This window comes from Mesocricetus auratus, unplaced genomic scaffold (assembly GCF_017639785.1).
Source record: "Mesocricetus auratus isolate SY011 unplaced genomic scaffold, BCM_Maur_2.0 Super-Scaffold_100027, whole genome shotgun sequence".
Lineage (NCBI taxonomy): Eukaryota > Metazoa > Chordata > Mammalia > Rodentia > Cricetidae > Mesocricetus > Mesocricetus auratus.
The window spans coordinates 18,047,042-18,068,450 of NW_024429208.1; the positions used below are offsets into that span (position 1 = coordinate 18,047,042).

Here is a 21,409-nt window from a genome sequence, read left to right on the forward strand (position 1 = left end):
AAATGAATGCTGAAAGTGCCTTAAATATGTGTCTCTGCCACTTAACATAGTATTGTTTTTTAGCCAAGAAGAGGGAGAAAGCTCTTTGGTCTTAATCCAGGTTTCAGGTGAAGCTATTTCCTAAACATAGAGACCTGAAACAGTGCCAGCTGCCAGAGGGGCTTCCAGAGGCTTTGACAGCTAGCCATTTTGCTTTCCCCATTGAGAGCTGGTCAGCAGCTCTTATCAAGATACCTGTACCGACTACTTCACTCTAATCTAATCTGTCTATTCTAATTCGATCTTATCGTACTTTCAGCATCATATCTTTATGACTCAATTTCCATGCAGGATGCCAAACTCTACCTAGCAGCAACCATAACACTCAAAGGAGACTGGCTCAGAAAGGGGCAGGAAAGTGTTCATCGGCACACATAGAACAAGATTCAAGTTTCTTCCTCCAAGTTAGTCAAGGCCTACTACTATTTCTAAATTAGTGTTAAGGTAATGTGGTAATTTGAGACTCTTTACAAAAAGTATTTTCAATTATTTAAAAAAACCCTCTCCTATTAGAAATGGGAAGGTGACCTAGTATTCAGTCTCATTAGCATATTCATTAATAATTACATGACTAGATACTATCTCTGTACCCTGTAATTCTGCTCTACCAGCCAGGAGCTCTCTGCCTGAGGTACTTTCCTACTCCGTTCATTTGCTAATAAATGAACCCCTTTAACATGCAAAAGATGTACATTCCACTATCTCCTAGGACCACTAAGTGAAGATGTTGGCAGTGAAAGCAAGTCTTTTAGAGGAGTCTTAAAACCCTTTACATTTGATCGCCACCCATTAACATATTTATTCAAAACAAAACACACTGTGTGTGACTCACCATTCACCTCATTACCGGTTAAAGAAACAGGTCTCCTGAGAAAATGTCCTCTGTCCTACATACATTGCCTCCCATCAAAACTGAACTCGATATCCACGGAAAAAAAGTGCCCTTGCATAACACAAGGAAGGAAGCACACCACACATGACACACCAACAGTGATGAAATAAATGTACGAAATCAAAAAAATGGCTTTAAATTTTCTCCTGCCTTGTACATGGAATGACGGCAAGCATGGCAGATAAGACCACATTACAAAAGCTACTCAGAGCTAGAGAGATGGCTAAGTGGGTTAACAAGGCTTGATCCTCACCCATGAAGACAAGAGTCCCAATCTCAACGCCCCACCCCACGCCCATGACTGCCCCCCTCATAAGCCAGACTTGGTTAACCCACGTTCTTATAACCCCAGTGTGGCAAGGGACAAAGGCAGGACGGTTTGCAGGGTATCAGCCTAGCTGAAAACATCAACTCTCCAAGTTCACAGTGACCCTGCCTCACAGGATAAGACAAAGGACAGAGGAGGCCTGACACCCTCAGGCCTTCCTTTGGTGCAAGCAGGGGCAGGAAGCAAGCACACTCACACACACACTTACAGATACTGTATTTCCTTTTCTCATATAGTGCCAAAGCCTCATCTTACACAGCCAAGCATGGCCATGTCGTTAGCAGATCTTAAGTATCTGAGGTTCAATAACAGAGACAGCCACCTCTAAAAGCTGGGCACTTCCCACAAGAGGCTCCGCCTTAGATACACTGACTCTTATTTAGGTCAATAGTTCTCAACTGTATCAGCTTCTACACGGCCCTTCTGTAAAACACTTTCCAATTTCTACTCTACCACTCTGAAATGAAATGGATAATCTCCACACAGGCAATTTCAAACAAACCCATCTACCCTAAATAAAGATAATAAATGCAAAGGGGAAATGAAAATAGGTTACAAAAAAAAAGCATGTCAACATAGGAGGGCTGAGACAAAATAGTAGCTGGACATGGCAGCATTTGCAAACCTGCTTATGATGCAATGTTCCAAAACTATAAGCAATTTCTAATCAAGCTGTGAACAGAACAGGCCTTCCTTTCATTTATACAACAAGAATGTGAAGAAACATATACAAGGAAATGCAGTCTTGGTTAAAATTATGACTTCATAAAGTAGAAATTTCAGGCTCAGATAATCACAAATATCACAAGCATGATATTCATAAGCCATGAAGGACAGAGGAACATCCTTTGTTCAGCATGTCCAACACATAGCAAAAAGTATAGTATTCAAGCCCCCATCCACAAGTTAATGGTTAATCCCAATTACAAACCACTAAGGGGGGGAGGGGGAGGGGGAGGGGAGCGCTGCTAATTTCCCCCTAGAGAGCAACCTCCCTGGACCATCTAGCTCCCACCCAATTTAGGTAAGAATCACAGTATTGGAGTTCAGCTCTACTACCTAAGAACTATGTGATCACTGGCTAATGAGTTAAGTTCTCTAAACCTCCGTTTCCATGGTATCAAAGAGAATCAACACTCCAGGGCTGTCTGGAGTGTCGGGATGACTCAACAACACTGTAGCAGCACAGGGTAGGTGGTTTACAACCCGTGGCTTTTTGAAATAGGAACCAGGGGGCTGTGTCCTGCAAACAACGACAAAAGGCATCAGGGCAAAAAAGGCACTAAAAGAAACCAAATGAGTAAGAGTGAGAGACATCCAGAAATTTAAGGGATATGGTACAGGGGCCCAGGGGGGGGAAAGAAAGCACGTGTCAGGAAAATCAAGGTCAGAAAGGCAGAGTGGGGAATTAAGCATTCAAGAAAAAACAAAACTCCGTCAAAGGCATGAACACACGGCTTGGTTCAGAGAAGAGAGGCGGGGAAAGACATACCGAGGGTCAGAAATGAAGGCTGTAAAGCCATTACAGGACCAGTGCCCATGTAAGGATACGAAGGACACTGAGTGTCCCAGAAAACTGGGGCTTAGGTGGCAAACACGACTCCCCGATAACGCTGAATATTGGCCAAACTAAATAATCCAGAACCAACACAAATTATCATTGCAGCCCCTGGGATAAAAGCATATATTCTTAATGTAAATAAACAAAAAGAACCGAAGAGCAGAAAGCAGCTAGAGTTCTTTTCTTCCTGGTTCTGGAGGATGGAATCCGGCAGGCCTCAGCCTCCAGGGTGCTGGGATCACAAGGCTGTCACCATCAGGCCTCGCCTGCTCCTTTTTTAAACAACCAGAACTCTTCTTAATTTATAGGCCTCAAGAACTAAAAGGCACTCGGGATAACCTACCCCTGTCCCTTGATACCATTCCAGGCAAATCCGAGCCTTTCCTAAACATTAATTAGCAATACCTTACATCACCCTTGAAAAGCAGAAGGTAAGGTAGAGTATTATTAGCCACTTTTTATTATGGGGAAACTGGGGAACAAAAAGATTAAATTACAGTATGTCACAAAATGAGCCATCATATTTTCTAGTACTTTAATTAAAGGCACCAGGCCCACATTACAGACTTCCCAGCTTTAGGAGAACTTTTACGACTGCTTCAACCAGGAGACTAAGAGAAAAACATCTACAGTAACTAAAGGTCATTTTCCCAATTTGGTACTTGTCACGCAAAACTCAGGAGTTTAAAATTTTAGACAGTGTAAGCAGTAATCTACTCCTCCCCTCCCCCCAAACACACCGGAAAGGGGGGAAAAAATGACACTTGTAAACAGCACCACCGGTCGGAAATCCTGGCTTCACATACTACTCCGGCTATGTATCAGGCAATACAGGAGTTGGCTGACGCCGACGGAAAAGGTGCCCCAGGGGGCCCAGCGCGGCCTCGCCATCACCGCACGCCCATCACTCCAACCGTGACCCCAAACGCTCTCCCTTGGCCCCTGCATTGCACCACGAGCCTCGCGGTCCCGACCCAGGCCTGCGCTAGGCCCCGGCTGCCGGGCTTCCGTGAGCACCGGAGCCGCACCTAGCCAGGCACTTCCCCATCCCGGTTCCCCCGCGCCCGTTCTCGGCTCCCACGCGTTCTCACCGCCCGACCGGCGTCCCTCGACGCAGGGAAGCGAGGTCGCCGCGCAGGTCGGTGGAGCGCAGCGCCCGTCGGGGTCCCGGAGCCGCCGCCTATCAGCGGAGCGCAGGGGCGGGGCCGGCTGGGCCGCGGGGCCGCGGGCGGGGGCGGGCGGGGGACCGGGCGCCGGGCGGCTCCGGGCGCCGCGCGCACACACCGGGCCGGCTCCCGAGGGCTCCAGCGCGGCCCCGGGGAGCGCGAGCGGGGAGCGCGCGGCCTGCGGTCAGCGGCCCAGCGGCCGGAAAGATGGTGTCCTGGATGATCTCCCGAGCCGTGGTGTAAGTGCGGGAGGGGGGGGGGGGAAGGCGCTCGGGGCCCGGTGACGGGGCCGAGCACGACGGGCCGCGGCCTGCTCACCCGTGTCCGAGGTGCTGCGGGGCTCCGGGGCGGCGGCGCTGGAAGCAGGTCGCCGGCGGGCGGCGGGCTCTGCCCCGTGGATCGGCCCCCGGGCGCTCGGCGGACTCTGCTCGGCTTCTCTTCCGCTCCTCGGGCTGGTCGGCTGCGCGCCGGGCGCTGCTCGGCTTCTCCTCGGCTCCTCCGCTGCCCGGCGGTGCGCGCGGCGAGCTCTGCTCGGCTCCGCGGCGCGCTCCCGGCTGCGGCTCCCGCTCCCGCGGCCCGCGCTGCGCGGCACCGCCCTGCGCAGGCTCCGCCGACGCTGAGCGCGGGAGGCCGGCGGGGCTCCGGATGCGCCCGCGCCTCTTTGTCACCAGGTCTACCGCGTTGCGGTGTCTGTGTCCCCCGGCGGCCGTGCGCCCCGGCGGTCACGTGTAGGAGGAGGAGAAATCGGTGTTAGTGCCCTGACTGTGGAGCCTTGTTCAGGGGGCCCAGGGTAGACAGTTAACCCTGGAAGGAGCCAGGGCTTGAAAGGTCGGCCAAACCCTGACTCCGGCCCTGTTTGGGAAGAAATATTTGCGATGGAGAAGGCGCAGGTGCCTGTCCCCTTTGTTCACATCATCTTTTCACTTTATTGTGATACCAGCCAGAACTGCGGGTCGGAAAGGGGGGCGGGGTAGTAAAGTTGTGTTGTTTAATCTGCAAAGGTATTTGAATACGAGTTAAACCGGTTCTTTTCCCATCTTCCACCTTAGCCCTCTGTCCACACTAAAAGTCACCAAATAAACTGCATGCAATAATTTAAGTTGAGCCTGGGGACGGGGATTCATTATTCATGTAGGAGTAATGTCATCCGAGTACCTTAATGAAATGTTTATATGAGGTAACAGGCCTCTCTGATTAGCTTATAATTTGAAGGGAGATTACTTGGCTTTTTTTTTTTTTAACTACGGAGGAGCTAAATTTTCTAACTTGGTTTTATTTCATTTGGAAGTGAACTAGGTAACCTAATTTGCAATGCATTCAAAATCTGTCATTTTATAAAACGCCTCAAGCTTTAAAGTCTCCGAACTTCTTGTGTTCATCTTAAAACCTAAAATAAACAAAGTTATACCACAGATGCCTTCAAATTGTTTTTTAGCTTTTTCCAGAACAATTTTTGTGTTTCCACATAATCCAGGCATGTTCTAAGAAAGTATAGTTGGCTATCCTAGACTACCAGAAGTCTCTAAGCTATTTTGACCAAGCTCTGAAATTAAATGCCCCGTAAAAAACTGTATTTGTTTTTTGATCTCTTTGACCATTTGTACTGATGGAAAATTGTGGAACAGCTTGGTGAGTTTGCATTCACCGAAGAATTTTTCTTTATTATTGAAAAAGAATATGTTCCTAGTACTGCCTCCAACACAAAGGTCAGTACCATGTAGGAGATCTGAATGGAACAGACATTTCACATTCACAGATATCTACTGTACAGGTCATAATGTCAAGTCTTATGAGGGTTATACCCAGCGTAATACCCAGTGTTAGACAAGGAAGAGATTATTTGTGGTTGGGGAGTCATCAAAGTAGGCAAGAGAGATTACATTCAAAATAGGCCTCAAAGAACAAACCTCATCTAGGCAGCCAAAGAGGAAGAAGGAAAAAGATTTCTGATAGGTGGATTGTTGTAAACCAGAGCCCAGGTAGATTACAGACGGATGGAAGAGGAGCAGGGAGAGAAAGCGCCACCATCGTGGGAAGAGTTGGTAATCCCAGTGAATCTGAGTAGAGATGGTGGAGGAGGGTACCTTACTGCAGAAAGTATGCAATCCTGCATTGCCAACCAGTGGAATTCAAGGTCTGGGGTGAAGGGGAAGCAGGAAAATCTGACGAAGAAGACAAAAATTATTGAAAGAGGAATTAATCAAGAGTGAAGAAATGAGCTCTGGACCCAGCACAGTGGAAGCACTGTTCTAGAGTTCGCCTCTAAACACGAAAGCAGTCCTGTTATCCACACAGACCTGGGCACATGTTCCAAACCATGAAGTGGAGTTATTTATGTACACTCCTTCCTAGCCTACAGAAACAGTCAGCAGGTCCTAAACAAGATCTGACAGTTTTCTTAGCATGAGCCTATAGTGGCACCAGTAAGGGGCAAAGGATTTATTTATTTATTGTTTTGGAGTGTCCCTGGGAGTATGTGTCAAAGGACAACCTGCAGGAGTAAGTTCTTTTCCTTCTGCCATGTGAATCCCATGATTGAACCAGGGACTTAGGCTTGGCAGCGGTTATGTCCTCTTGCTGGTTGTATATATGTATGTGTGAGCGCCTGTGTGTACTGCTTGTGTACTGTGTGAATGCCTGACACCCTCAGAGACCAGAAGTTGTTGGACCCCTTGGAACAGGAGTTAGAGACAGTTACAAGCTGCCACGTGGGTGCTACAAGCCCAGATTGAGTCCCGTGCAAGAGCAGCGAAGTGAGCCACCGCCTCTCCACCCTTATGCCAGGTTTCCTTACCCTTGATACTATTGATGCTTTGAATTAAATCCTTCCTTATTGTAAGGATGCTGTGCATTGTGGGGTATTTAGCAGAACTCCTGGCCTCTGCTCCTTTCTTCCCCAGTACTAAGAACCTTGAACATTACTAGATAGTGCCCTATGTGTGCAACCTCATAGTCAGAATTGCCTCGCTGCCTGAGAGCCTCCAAACTAGGTGAAAAGGCAAGAAAACTATGAGAGGGAAAGAACCTGTGAGGGCCAGTGTGGTCACCTGTGGCTATTTAATTGTGGATTAATTAAGTAAATTCCAAAATTCAGGTCCTTAGTCTTGATAGCCACATTTCAAGTACTCAGTGGCCACCTTACTGGGCAGTGCAAAAATAGAACTTTCTCTTATTGCAGAAAGTCCTAATAACTATAGAAAATATGGTCCTCTGCATAGCACATCCATCCAAAACTGGCTGGGTTGTTTGCTACTTGCTGTTCTGTGTGTCCTTATGGAAGACACTGGGATTCCTATAATGATGTTTGGAAATTCACTAGGATAGAGCTTTCCTCCAAATTCTTTGTGGGAAACACGATTACTAACCAAGCTGTCTTTTCTTTTTCTTTATGCTATTTCAGAGGTCATTTCCATTGCAATCTTTTAGAGACTTCTTCAGGAGTAATAAAACTACTGACTTCTTAAAAAATTATATTGTAATGTTCTGAGTATCACTCCATTATCTTCTGAGTTTCTGATGACACAGCGGAGCTATGGAGTTACAATACATGAGCCTAGGAGGGCAACTCAGAGGCAGAGCTTTCTTCTTTGTTGCTTGGCTTTAACAGGCATATTATTTGTTTGTTTAGGAGTGTCTTCCTCTGTAACTCAGTCTGGACTTGAACTCAAGAGCTTCAGCCTCCTGAGCGATGGATGGGGTTCCAGTTGTGAGCCACCACAACTGGAAGCAGTTGAGTGTTTGTCTAACGAGTCCAGGCCCTGGGTCTGATCCCTAGCACCATACACACATGAGAAGATATTAGGATTATGTTTTAGTTTCTTTTTTATTGCTATGATAAAACACCATGACCTAGCAGTTTCTAAAGGAGAGCATTGAGTTGGGTTTATGGTTCTAGAGGGTTAGAGTCCATGATGGACTAATTCCAGAACAATCAGGGCTACACAGAGAAACCGTGTCAAACACACACACACACACACACACACACACACACACACACACACGAAGCTGAAGGTTGCTATTGTATTGCCGTGTCAGCAACATGGCAAAACCAGAGTTAGCAAGGAAATAAGTGAAATAGGAAGAATCTAGATATAGGTTTGTGCTGACCAGTAATTGAGAAAGTGATTTCATGAAGTGTTCAGATAGCCTCATACAGAGGGCGTTGATGTTTTCAGGTAATAGAAATACCGGTCTTAGGAAATAATTATTTGCATACATAAGTAAAATCAATCATTCTGCTGTGGACAGCTTTATTAACCTTTTATCGTGTCACATTTCTGGGAAGTATGGCCTGCTGCCACTGATAGCAGCAGAGCACCACAAACTAGGTCACTTCACAAGTCTGAGATCAGGGTGACAACAGGCCAGCTCCTGAGGGCTGAGGGAGACTGTGTGGAGCCTATGCTTTCTGGTGGTTTGCTAGCCATCTCTGATCTCTTCATCTTCACACAGATAGATGTATGATGGTGTGCTAGTCCAAACTGACATTGGCTCATCTCCTGCTCTGATGACTTCCTTTTAACTTGATTGTCCCTGTAAAGACCCTGTCTCCAAATAAGGTCACCTTCTAAAGCAGGGCTTTGGTCTCCAACACACGTAAAAGTGTACAGTGATCTTCAGGCATGGAGAGGGTTACAGACAGGCATAAGAGCAATCTTAGGGACTGGATTAAAGGGGAAATGGAACAAAATCGCTGTCTCTATGATTTTAGTCTGTGGACAGAAGGGTGCTAATTATCTGCTGTGAAATCTCAGAGCCAGGACTGACAGTGGGTGTCAGGGAGCTGTAAAGAACAAGTGTGTGTGTTCTCATCTTTCACCTTGATGATACAGGGTCTCCATTGTTGCTGCTCTGCACTGTGTACCCCAGGCTAGCTGGTCCAAGAGCTTCCAGGCAATTAATTCTGTTTCCACCCCACGTCTCATTATTAGAGTGCTAGAATTTCAGGCGCAGCATGCTGCTTCTTTTTTTTTTTTTTTCTTCTTTGTTTTGTTTTGTGGCTATGAGTGTTTCGTCTGCATGTATATTTGTTTACAATGTTCATGTGCCTAGTGACCACAGAGGCCAAAAGAGGACATCAGATCCCCTGGAACTGGAGTTACAGCTAGCCGTGAACCACCATGACACATCCAGCTTTTTATGTGGGTACCAGGGATCAAACTCAGGTCATTAGGCTTGCTTGCACAGGTAGCACTTTACCCACTGAACCAACTTGACAGCCTGTAAAAGACAATTTTATAACCTCTAAAATCATTCACCATTAACTGCCTGCCTCGTGAGAGAAGTGTGTGGTCCTCCACTGAGCCCAGAAGGCAATGTAGAACCCAGTGAAGATCTTGACTGCACTGTTTGTATGCTTCCTCCAGGGACGCTTGTGGAAATCGATTGGGGAAAGATATATTCATACATACATACATACATACATACATACATACGTACATATTACAGAAACATTTAAATAAATGAATATATTAATCTTTATTACAAGAATGTCCAGTGGCAAATAAACATCATTGTTGACATTTAAAATGGCATATGTTTTATGCTAAAGACATTGATAACAGGATGCTTTTCATCTTCAGACTTTATCCGATTTTGTTGGGGGATGGGGCTGAAATGGGGTTTCTATGTAGTTCTGTTTCTCCTAGAACTTGCTGTGTAGACCCAGATTGGCCTTGAATTCAGAAATCTCCCTGCCTCTGCCTTCCTCCTGGTGGCAAACTTAACCAAACTTTAGGGCTTCCAAAATTGGAATGTGTTTCACCAAAACTATAAAATGAGAAAACTAACTCTTGTCCTTGGAAAGGTCCACAGGCTGTTTAAACAGTAGGTCCAAAGAGACACACCCACAGCACTACAGACTGGGGGCTGAGCCTTCGGGATACATTCATGACCCAAGCTGTAACAGAACCTGGTAGACTGTACCAGGAATGTGTTTAGAGAAGCCCAGAAACCGGTAAGGCCACTGAGGAAAAGGAAGATTCATCCTGCCATTCTTACAGTGACTGGCTTTGGACTTGGGGAACTCAGAAAAGAATACAAAAGCTACCATAGGCATGTGTGGAGCTCTGATGGGACAGAGACAGTGGGGAGTGCTTGCCTGGCAGACCACACAGGAACGATTAGTATGCCGTAAGAAACGAACAGGAAAGTCAGCCAGCCAGAGTGCTACATGCTTGCCAATCCAAGCTTCTTGAGAGGCTGACAAGAAGATCCTGGGAGCCAAGGAATTGCAGGACAACATAGCAATACTCTGTCTCAAATTAAAGCAAGATCAACGGGGAAAATGAAGGTATACAGAATTTAATAGATGTTGTTATGGTGACTTAGTTATCTCTCAAAAAAAAAAAACAAAACAGGCCTGGGCTACATGACACCTGGTCCCCAAACATAAATAAATAAATCAGTTTACATTCATTCATCATTCCTGACAATAATTTCATCTCTGCCAACCTCTGCGGGAAATATCCAATCATTTAAGCAGCCTTTTAAGTATATACACTTTTTAAAACTAATTAGGAACATAGTTTTCTCAGTTCCTACCTAACTTATGGTAGGGAAGGAAGTTGTATTGAAAAAACTGGCACTAGAATGAATCATGGTTTTGTAGCATGCAAATACACATCGCATCATGGTCTTACATCTGTTAGGAACTCTGTAAAGTAAGTCTAAGAGAAGAGTGGACAAATAGTGATGTCTCCTAGAAGAAGCCAATGCAGACAGATGTACAAAAGGATAGGCTCTCCCATTTTCAGGGAAATGTAAATGAAGACCATATTGAAATTCTGTTTAACACCTACTAGATTGCAAATATTAAGAACTCTGAGAATACTAAGTATTGGCAAGGATGTGTGAAACAGCCATGTCTTCCTTAGAACGCCAGTAAGAGCAGAGGAAGCTGGGACTGGATTTGAAAGATGCTGGCCTTCACTGGCAGTGTTGATCACATACTCTATAGTCCAGCAATGCCATAGCTGGTTCCATACCCTAAAAGAAATTAAATACGTACATCAAGGGACATCTGCAAAGGTGCTTACGGGAATGTCTGTAAAGCAAAAATTCTCTGAAGATACCACTTTCCATAGACAGGAGGAATGAGTAAATGCTGGGGGGGGGGGGGTGTACATGACAGGGTGTTGTACTGACTGTGAAGGTAGTGTGGTGGGCATTGCTGTTGCAGTATTCAGGGAATTAGAGTGTTGTGTGTGAAGCAACACAGATAGGACTGAATTGCATGACACCGTCTTTAAATGTCTCTACGTAGGCAAGACTATGATAGTTAAATTGCATGTGTGTGCCAAGTCTTTTTTTTTTTTTTCTTCTTCCTCAGAAAAATGAATGTTTGGCACAAACTTTAGGATAGGGGTCAGCCGTGAAGGCAGCAAGGGATGTAGAGGTTGGTATTATGGCATTCGGCTCCTAAGTTCGGCAGACTCCTGGGCTTCACTTTATCATGCTGTATAACATATGGTCTTTCCTTTGTATCTGCGTTTACATTGGAAACGTGTGTAATGCTTGGAGTGAGTTAGAAGCTACCTGCAGTAACTGAAGGGACAAGCAGGGAGCAGACACCACGGGAAGGAGGAGAGGCTGGTCCCGTCCCATCCCATATGTTCTTGCGGGTGTAAGGGCCGGTTCTAGTGCTACGCCAGGCCACAGATGGAGGCAGGGAAGGAGCTGCACCTGTCACCATGAGTCTTCGAACAGAAGGCCAGGACCTTTGAGCAATTGCCGGGCCGGCTGTCTCTTGTCTTTTTTCTCAAAGCTGGTGTAAGTCCAGTGAAGAATGGCCAACTTCCTATTTATCCAGTGAGGTTCTAGAAGTAAATGCATAGCTATCTAGTTAAGTGCTCTTTTTTTATTTCCATTGATTGTGAGGTGAGAGTTGGATGTAAATATTGCAGAGGGGGCATGTGTGTGTGTCGCACCCCATGGATTTCGGTCCTTGTCTTCCACCTTGTTTGAGACAGGGTCTCTTGTTTGCCTCTGGGTATACCAGCCTAGCAGATCTTCGGGCTCCTGGGGCTTCAGCATCTGCCTCCCATCTCACTGTAGTTGTGTGGGGAAACAGGCGTGGGATCCGAACTCAAGTCCTCGCCCATGCACGCAACTGCTTTATCCACTACACCGTCTCTCCGACCCCAGGAGTAACTCTTGGATTTGTAGCATATATACTGTAGAAGGTAACTAACCCAACATCTAAAAGTGTGTGAATTATTGTGGCCAACCCTGGAGATAAAGTGGATTCTGAAATGTAGACTAAAGTCCTTCATTCAGTGGCTGTGCTTGTGTTTTATTACTATTGCTGGTCCGTTTTGATTAGCTGACAAGTCAAAAATCTTACATTGCTTGAGACTGCCCAGTGCTTCCATAAAAAGTAATTTAACTTGAGTTGGAGATGTGATTCAATAGAGTTCTTACCTTGCATGCATTAAGTTCTGAGTTCAGTCCCCATCTCTGCAAGCAGAGGGAGACAGAAAGGAAAAGGGGGCAGGGATCACATAGCACATGGTTTTTTGAGCAGTTCCGCAGGATTCGAAGGGAGAGAGTTAGCAGTAGGTTCTGGATGGCTCTGAACTAATCAGTAGAAGAAGGCATCAGACACTAACAGGAATTCTGATTTGTAGCTAGTTATTCCTTGGCTCTCTTTATCTGAAAGGAGAGCATGAAGAGGTGTGTTTTCTCAGGGGTCACTATTGCTGTAGGGGCGATCTGGCTAAGACATCTGTCACTTTCTGGTGGCCAGGATTTATTTGGCTTGTTAACCTGGTCCCTTGTTCTTGTTCATTGCCCGTGCTGTGCTCACTTGGTCAGTAAGTGACATACGCACCGGGCACTGGAGGGAGGGTCCAGAACAGGATATGAGACGTGACCTTGTAGATTTGCAGCTCTGTCTGTAAAGATACATAATTTGAGGATGCTGGTTGGAATTTTAAGTCAATTCACCTCCACCCCAACCCCACCTAGCTCCCCAGCCCCCACCGCAGTAATGCAGCAGTCACTCAGAAGTAAAAATACATTGCAAATGTAGCTTTTTCAGCTTGGAGAGTGTTTACCTCCATATGGGCTCTGAATGACCTAGTTTCCCTCTAGTACTGGTGGAATTCTTATTTTGCTATGGTTTATCAGTCTTTATGTTTTGCTAACATTTTAATCTAGGAAACCAAGTCTAAAACTTTCTGGTATATAGACAAGATTTTCCAACCTTGAACTGGGGTATGGTCACACATACTTGCAATCCTGACACTTGAGTGATGGAGGCAGGGGAATCAGGAGTTCCAGGCCAGCCTGGATTCTATGAGACTCTGTCTCAAAAGATCTCCTAACTTTATTCACCCTCTAAAAATGAATTCTGTAAGATGAGATTGTTAAAAATTACAGCTTGGGGCCAGAAAAGAAGCTCTAGCATTATTTAATTTGAGAAATACCACTGGTAGAATAATGGCTTTGACATCTTAAAACATCTTTAAGTTATTTCCAGCGTTGCAGTGCTTCTGTAGGAGAGTATCCATTTCTGTTTCTTTTGTTGTTGTTCTTGTTGTTTATTTTGAGACTGGGTTTATCTGTGTACTCTTGGCTGTCCTGGAACTTGCTATGTAGACCAGGCTGGCCTCAAATTTAGAGATCTGCCTGGCTCTACCTCTGGGTGCTGGCGGTATCCATCTTCATACAGATGTTGAGTGCCTCCTTGGAATACAGCTGTGCCATGACACCTGCCACTCTGGAGGCTGAGGCGAGAGGATCACTTGAGCCCTCACGTTCCAAACCAACCTGGGCAAACTAATGCCAAAAATAAGTGGGTGGGAGGCACAGACAGACACACAGACACATCACTAAAGCTCATGGCTACTGCAGATGATTTGGAAGCTTGTAAAAACCTTTTCCTAGACCCCATTGCCAAAGTCTGAGTGGCTCTAGCATGGGCTGGGCATCCTTATTTCCAAAGGCTCCTCTGTGCAGGGAACATGCAGTCACGCTTTTAAACCCTTATGCCGGATTTCTTTGGCAGTAATTGTGCCAGAAACTAACACAGAATAAAGCTGCCAGATATCCCCATTTTAAAACAAGGAAGTTAAAAAATGGTGAAACAGTGTTAGTTTGGTTATTTAGTGATAATAAAACAAGGAATCTGAGCCCTCAACATCTCCAGAGCTTAACAAGAAGCGGTCAGTGGGCTATAAGGAAGTGATCCTCCGAGGCCATTGAAATGATTCATGAAGCAGGTGAAGGTTCTTGCCACCAAGACTGATGACCTGAGTTCCATCCCCATCTCCAGGACCCACATGGTAGAAGGAGAGAACAAACACCTTTGACCCACCCTTCCCCCTTACACACACAAATGTAATACTAATAAAAGTTTGGAAAGAGGTAATCCCCTCTCTGACTAAGTTGATCTTTTTAGTAATATTTGCAAATATATTCGAAGTAAAGAATGTGGGAAATGGGGTATCTGAAGTTTCTTACAGCATTCTCTCAATACATCATGAATTTGAAACTGGAAATGAATAGGACGTCTTCAGTCAGAACAAAGTTAGAATGTCCACAATATAAAACTGTAAATGACAAAGCTAGAGAGATGGCTGGGTAGTTAAGAGCACTCATTGCTCTTATAGACGAAGGCCCACGTTTGATCGCCAGCACCTACAATCACTCACAAGTGATTGTACCTCCATCCCCAAGGTACCCAGCACATTCAAAGCTCAGCAGCATCACCACATACAGATGAAGGCATGTGCTTAATTAAAATTTAAAAAGAAAAAACTTTAAAGAAATAAAGTCTTACAAGGTTTGAATACTTGGTAGGGGAGAATAGACTCACAAGTTGGGAGTGGGTGTTCATTTTCCAAATCCTATTTCTGTGTAGCTGCTATGTGTGTATGCAGCCCTAAAAGAAACTGCTGGACTATGTCCAACTTGTCTTACATGTCCTTTCCCTAGAGTCTAAGAAAGGCTATGTGGTATTTAAAGTGTGGTTCAATGTGTTGTCGTAGAAACTAATAAAAGAAAATCAGAGCTGGGCGTTGGTGGCACATGCCTTTAATCCCAGCACTCGGGTGGCAGAAGCAAGAGGATCTCTGTGAGTTCGAGGCCAGCCTGGTCTACCAAGCGAGTTCCAGGACAGCCTCCAAAACAATATAGAGAAACCCTGTCTGGAAAAACCGAAAAAGAAAGAAATAAGGAAAGAAAGAAAAGAAAAGCAGGAAAAGGTAAATTTTTAGTGAGAAACTGGCAAGGAAAATACTCTGTGGAAAGAATTGTTTTAATGAAGCAAAGAAACTTTAAAGAAGTTAAATGTAGATTCTCTGCTCCAACTACTGATGAATCAGAAATGTAGAGATGACCATCAATCCAAAAACTGTAAGAAAAGTACCCTGACACTTTGAGATTCTGAGTAATTGTCCCCTTTGTATAAGTGTGTGTTAGAGATTAATTCACTGAAGCAAAGGCCACTTGACTTGACTTACATGGTTCTTCTCCACACCTTAGAAAGAAAAAAGAAATAGATCTCTGGTCAACAAAGGAGTTTCATCTGTCACCATGTAGTATTTAGCACACTTTAGATTAATCTCTCTAGCTGTCTTATTTTTGCAGATAGGACAGAATCCGATATCTGAAACAAATGGGTGTTTGCTATTGAAATCACTTGTAGTTACAGTGGGTATTTCTCCCTAGTGTTGTGTTCCTGTCAAAAGCTAAAACAGTGTTTGGATTGTGTTTTCCTTTAGTCTAGGGGTGGAATGACTTGTTTCAAATAGGGTGGCTAAGGAATCAAGAAGTTGACTTGAACAAAGACTTGCAGGAAGTGGGGGCCTTGACTGCTCAAGAGCTCAGCTTAGCTGGAGTAGAATCCCAGTAAGATGCCTGCCAAGGGCAAGCCCCATGGCTGGCTGTGACAGCTGTGGGGCTCCATGTGGCTAGAGCAGAGTCATGGTGTCACCAGAGGCATGGGCAGTTGTTGAAAGCTTGGGGATTTGTGCTGAGCCCATGGGGAGCCAGGTTTTGAGAAGTGACATGATCACATCTTGTGTTTTAAAAGATCTCTGTGCTGTGGGGGACAGACTAGGGACAAAGGTAGAAGCTGGGAGGTCAGTTAACTGGCTCTTTTAATAAACTAGTAAAGAGAGAGGAATGCTGCCTTAGACCAAGGTGGCTGCAGCGGTTCGACTTGGGATTTATTTTTTAAGAGTTAGAAATTGAGAGGACAGTTTGACGGGTTTGCTGTGGATGTTCAGAATAAATAAATTGTGTGAGGTCATAACATAGGGAATTAATCAACTTCAAGAAAAAAGTTGTATCTAAGTATGCAAAATGTCAAAGGCTACCCAAACAGTCTTGCAGCAGAAAAGCAAGTGACAATAGTAGGATGTTGACACATTTGATCAGATTATACCACTGGGAGAAAGGACTCAACCCAGTGTGAGAACTACTATAAGTCTACAGGAGTTAAGACAGTGTGGCATCAGGGCAGGAACAGACAAGGAGATGGGTAGCAGTGTAGAGTGTAGAGCACTACAGAAAGATGGCTGTTTATAATGACACCCTGTATTAATTACATCCTTGTCTCTCTGATCATAGCCTCCATTTCAGACCACACACACTCAGTTCCACTGTGGTTGCAGAAATTAAACGGTAAAGTGTCTAGAATACCAAAATATATCGTTTATGACTTTAAGACTGGGAAAAGCACTCTTAAACGGGGCCAACAGCATCCATTCATTCTAAGGGAAAGGCTGATAATGATAACTTGAAATAGACTAAAATTATATACTTCTCTGTCAGGGATAAAGACACCGTAGAGAGTGGAAAAGAAACCAGAATGGGACAAAACATTAGTAGCATATAAAGGCAAAAAGTGGGGTTGGTTGAATGGCTCAGTAGTCAAGGTACTTTCCACCAAACCCAACCACCTGAGTTCAGTCCTCGGTTACTCACATAGTAAGATGAGAGAAACAAGCACAGTTATCCTCTGACCTCCACTGTGGCACATACCCACTCATGAGCCCATGTGTACACACATAAAACCTAATAAAAGCTCCTACCTTAAAAAAAAAAAAAGGAAGCTGTGTCTCCTATTCAGAACATATAAGGACACGTGGACAGGGTATTTTGCATCAACAGTGGCGTGCATGAAGATAGCCAAGGAACACAGAAAGTGTGTGCCATTCTAAGTCGGTGGCCGTGCTGTATAAGCCAAGTGCTTTCTTATTTTCCCTGTCTTTACAAAGTCAGCCAAAGCACCCTGGGTCTTTAATGGCTGCTACACTTTGGGCAGTGAATGGGAACTCTGGTTGTTCATATTGGCCTGCTGCTTGAAAGGTTATATGAGTGAGGAGAGTAAAAGTCTAGTCTTGAACATGAGATTACTATTTTAAGAAAAGCATCTAAGGCTAGAGTGCACACCTTTAATCCCAGCTCTCGAGACCCATCAACAGGTGGGGGCTACATAGTGAACCCTTGTCTCTATAGAGAAAGGAAAGAGGAAAAAGAAAAGTGTCCAACATTTAGACACCTTCACGCATAACTTAGTAAGAGCCGTGCTTCAATTCGTGGCCGTATGGGAGATAGAATCAGAAAACACCAAGGAAAGTAGTGACCCTTCCCATTTTAAAAGAGGGCTCAGCATGGGGGGAGGGGCTTACTGGGCAAGCCTGGCAACCTGAAAAGCCTTGTAAAGGTGGAGAACACCCTCTGACTCCCCTACAGATACCCTGTGATGTTCGTGCACCCACTCACACGAATCACGCACACAGCAATAATAAATACAAATCTAAGACTGTATCCCTGAGGGAAGACAGGTTTCAGGTTATTTGGAGTTTTGTAATGGAAGAGGTAGGTAGGTAGACCCATCAATTATCAATTGCCATCAGAGGACAATGCTCATGAGGTGGCCCAGACCAAGGTTATCCAGGCTGTGTTCAGCGGGGTTGAGTATGATAAGCTCAGGAAAGCACCTGTGTCTCAAATGCTCCAGCGAGCAATCAGCACTCTCCTGAGATGACCCCTGCTGTTGCTAGGCACTCGATTCTGTTTCGGGAGTAGGTGGCAACATTATGTAATGTCGAACCGTATTTCAGTCCTCTTCATATATTTGGAGAAAGAGTTAAAGCTTCTGGGGTTTCTATTTGGAACTATTAAATCTTTGCAATCAAATAGAAATCAAGATTGTCCAAAGTCGGCCTTAAAAAATAACTGGTTGTTCATTTAAAGAAAAGAAATACATTCTTGAGTGTGAAAATATTGGGGTTGGGTTTTTTTGTTTTGTTTTTTATTATTTTACCATAGACATGAGAGACATTAGGCACACTATCAGTGCCCAAGTGGTGGTCTTTTGAATGCATGTCTACAGTTTGCATCAGATGTGAGGAGTTTTCAACTGCTCTCAGCTACCTCCAGCCCTGGAAGTGCCAATTGAGAGACTGACTCACACACTGTTCTGGTTGTCTCTTTTAGAACAGGGCTTCTGAAAAATGTAAACACAGAGATCTTCTTAAAGCCCATCTCCAGCAGCCTAGAAAACAAAAGCAGAGCTGTGACTGATGGGCCTTACCTAAAACAAGCAAAAAATAACAGATCTTGCTGGGTTTGTGTTTTGTTTTGTTTTGTTTTGTTTTGAGTCAGGGTCTTGCGTATTCCAGGCTAGCTCCAGACTCCCTATGTTGTCCAGAATGACTTTAGACTCGTAACTATCCTGCCTTTAACTCCTCCATGCTGTGAGTGCTGGGATTCCCAGCATACATTGCCAGGAATAGAACCTAGACAACAAGCACTCTACTCACTGAGCTACACCATACCCCTAGTTTAAAAAAAATAGTCTTTAGTAACTTAAATGTACTAGTGATGTTTTTCTGTTGGCTTAATGGCTGCACATGAATCTACTGATACTTAATTATCATCATCTGCAGCCCCACCAACTCCTGGTCCTCTGACCATGATATGTAAATTTAAATTAAGTTGCTGTCATTCGTTTATCAATAAGACTCAGAGTCAGAGGCTGGGGTGAAAACCTGCTAGCTCAGAGAGGCTGAGTAACTACTAACTGACCTTGCTTTTTGGCCTAGGACACCACAAGAGACACATCTCTTCCCTCATCCTGGAGCCAAAAGGAAGCTCAAACAATAGTCTCCACCTTTCCTTCTTCCTTTGGGTCTTCTTTATCCAAATTGCTGACTTCTCTATGGTTAATTCCAATCAGCTAGTCACTAGTTTTGCCCCCAGTCTGGAGTGTCACAGTGCAATCAAAATATCCCAGAACATACTACTGTTAAAAACCATTCAACATGAGGAATCTTTTTTTTTTTTTTTTTTTTTTTTTTGGTTTTTCAAGACAGGGTTTCTCTGTGGCTTTGGAGGCTGTCCTGGAACTAGCTCTTGTAGACCAGGCTGGTCTCGAGCTCACAGAGATCCGCCTGCCTCTGCCTCCCGAGTGCTGGGATTAAAGGCGTGCACTACCATCACCTGGCTACAATGAGGAATCTAATGAGTCCAAGATAAAACAAATACTGGCAACATGGTCACCCAAAAACCTTAGAAAACCAATGATATTATGCAGAGAAATTTCTGTTTTTAACATCTTGGTGCAGTGATATAGCTCAGTAGGGAAAGTGCTTGCCTAGCATGAACTAAGCCCCAGGTTCAATCTCCAACACTATATAAAATTAAATGTGATGGCACATGCCTACAGTCCTGGCACTCAAGAGATGGGGCAAGATAATCAGGAGTTCAAGGCCAGCCTAGGCCACATGAGACCCTGCCTTGAAACATAAATACTTTTTTTAAAAAAAAGTATTTGTATGTGGGTGTGAGTGAGTGACCTTTTGTGAATATGTGGCCCCCAGAGAAGGACTCCTAGAGTCTTCCTTTTTGGATCCTCGCTTTATTTCTTTGAGACAAGGCCCCTCCCTGAACTGGAATTTTGCCTGTTTGACTAGACTGGCTGGCCAGAGGATGTCCCTGTAGCTAGAGTTACAGATAATTGTGACTCAGCCAGTGTGGGCATTGGGATTCAAACTCGGTTCCTCAGCAAAAGCAGTACACCATTACACAACCAACACACGCACGCACACGAACATCTAACAACAATCAATAGTAATATTAAAGAATGAGAGGCCATGAACTTGAAAGCTAGAGGGGACGACATTGAAGAGTTTAAAGGGTTTGGGAGGAAATGTCAAGAGCATTTTAAAATGCCTTTCCAGCATCTGGTCACCATGTTCCGGCTGTTTATTTTGGTAACATCATTTGTGCTATGGTCTGTCTGCAAATGAGGCTACCAAGCCTTTCAGCCTCATTAATGAAAGACAGTTTGAGAGGAGGGTGCTCTCAACACGAAGAAGGGGATTGTCTAGCCATAGGGAGCAGCAAGGGAAAAATTATGGCATCTGAGATACTGTAGGCACTAGAAATGAAGGAAGTAGTTTAAGAAACACAAAAATAGCTGGGCATGGTGGCACGAGTCTTTAATCCCAGCACTCAGGAAGCAGAAGCAGGTGGATCTCTGTGAGTTCAGACCAGCCTAGTCTACAGAACAAATTCCAGAACAGCCAGCGCTGTTACACAGAGAAACCCTGTCTCAAAAAAACTAGAAAAATAATAATAATAAAAGAAAACAAACTGCTAAGTTCACTTCAGCTTGGTGACTCCTAGGGGAGATTCCTGGGGTGACTGGAGGGGACCAAAGCTTAGGTGGGGTGGTAGGAACGAGTGTTTTATAGGAGATGTTGGCAGACGTTTTAGACTTGACTTCATTCTGGGAAACTGGAGACACTGCTCAGCAAACCACGAATCCCTGCATATGGCTCGCCTTACTAGGCTCCTTTTTATTTGCATAGCCGGGTATATTTTAGGAAAGGAAATTTTCTCAACGTTTTCAGAACTGTTTTGTATGTGATCTTCTTCACCAGAAGCTGTGTTTTGTTTTTCGTTTTCTTTTTCATTTTTTGTTCTTTAAATCTTAGGTTACAACTCAACTCTTAAATTCTCTGTAAACTAGGGAAGCTAATGGTAAGTGTGGTTTTACAGATCCTGTGCTTAAGAAGCTAAATAAAGCCTTCAGTTCTTGAGGGAAGAGTTACTCAGGAGTCAAGAGTCCGCCAGAGGATGAGTAATCATGACCACTTTGAGTCTAGCTGCCTAACGCGTTCGATGGGAATCAGGGAATCTGGTGTGTGATGATTAAGGTTTGGCATGGCCCTTTCAGCATCGTGTGTACACCACTTTCAAAATGGACTTCCGGTCTCTTTAGGACACTTTTCTATTAGCAGATCACAACTGGGATGATTTAGGTCTGTTTTCCCAATGTGATCATTGGCTCATAGGGGAGAAGTGAGCTAGCTATACAATGTGTGAAGTGATACACACTTTGGTCTGGGTTTCGTTTGGAGTATAGGAGAGCAAAGGTTTTGAAGTGAAAAGTCTTGTGTTTA

At 44.6% G+C, this 21,409-nt stretch overlaps 1 protein-coding gene across 2 annotated transcripts in view; it reads left to right on the forward strand.

The window, feature by feature from the left end:
- The first annotated feature begins 2,396 nt into the window (after positions 1-2,396).
- Positions 2,397-21,409, forward strand: part of Reep3 (receptor accessory protein 3) — a 71,066-nt gene continuing 52,053 nt past the window's right edge. The window contains exon 1 of one of the 2 annotated variants that reach the window (XM_040732199.1): positions 2,397-2,449. In XM_040732199.1, coding sequence (XP_040588133.1) covers positions 2,421-2,449 — 29 coding nt within the window. In that variant the 5' untranslated portion in view covers positions 2,397-2,420. Of the gene's footprint in view, positions 2,450-4,074; positions 4,226-21,409 lie in introns of those variants that run through there. The other variant, XM_040732197.1, reaches the window with a different exon arrangement.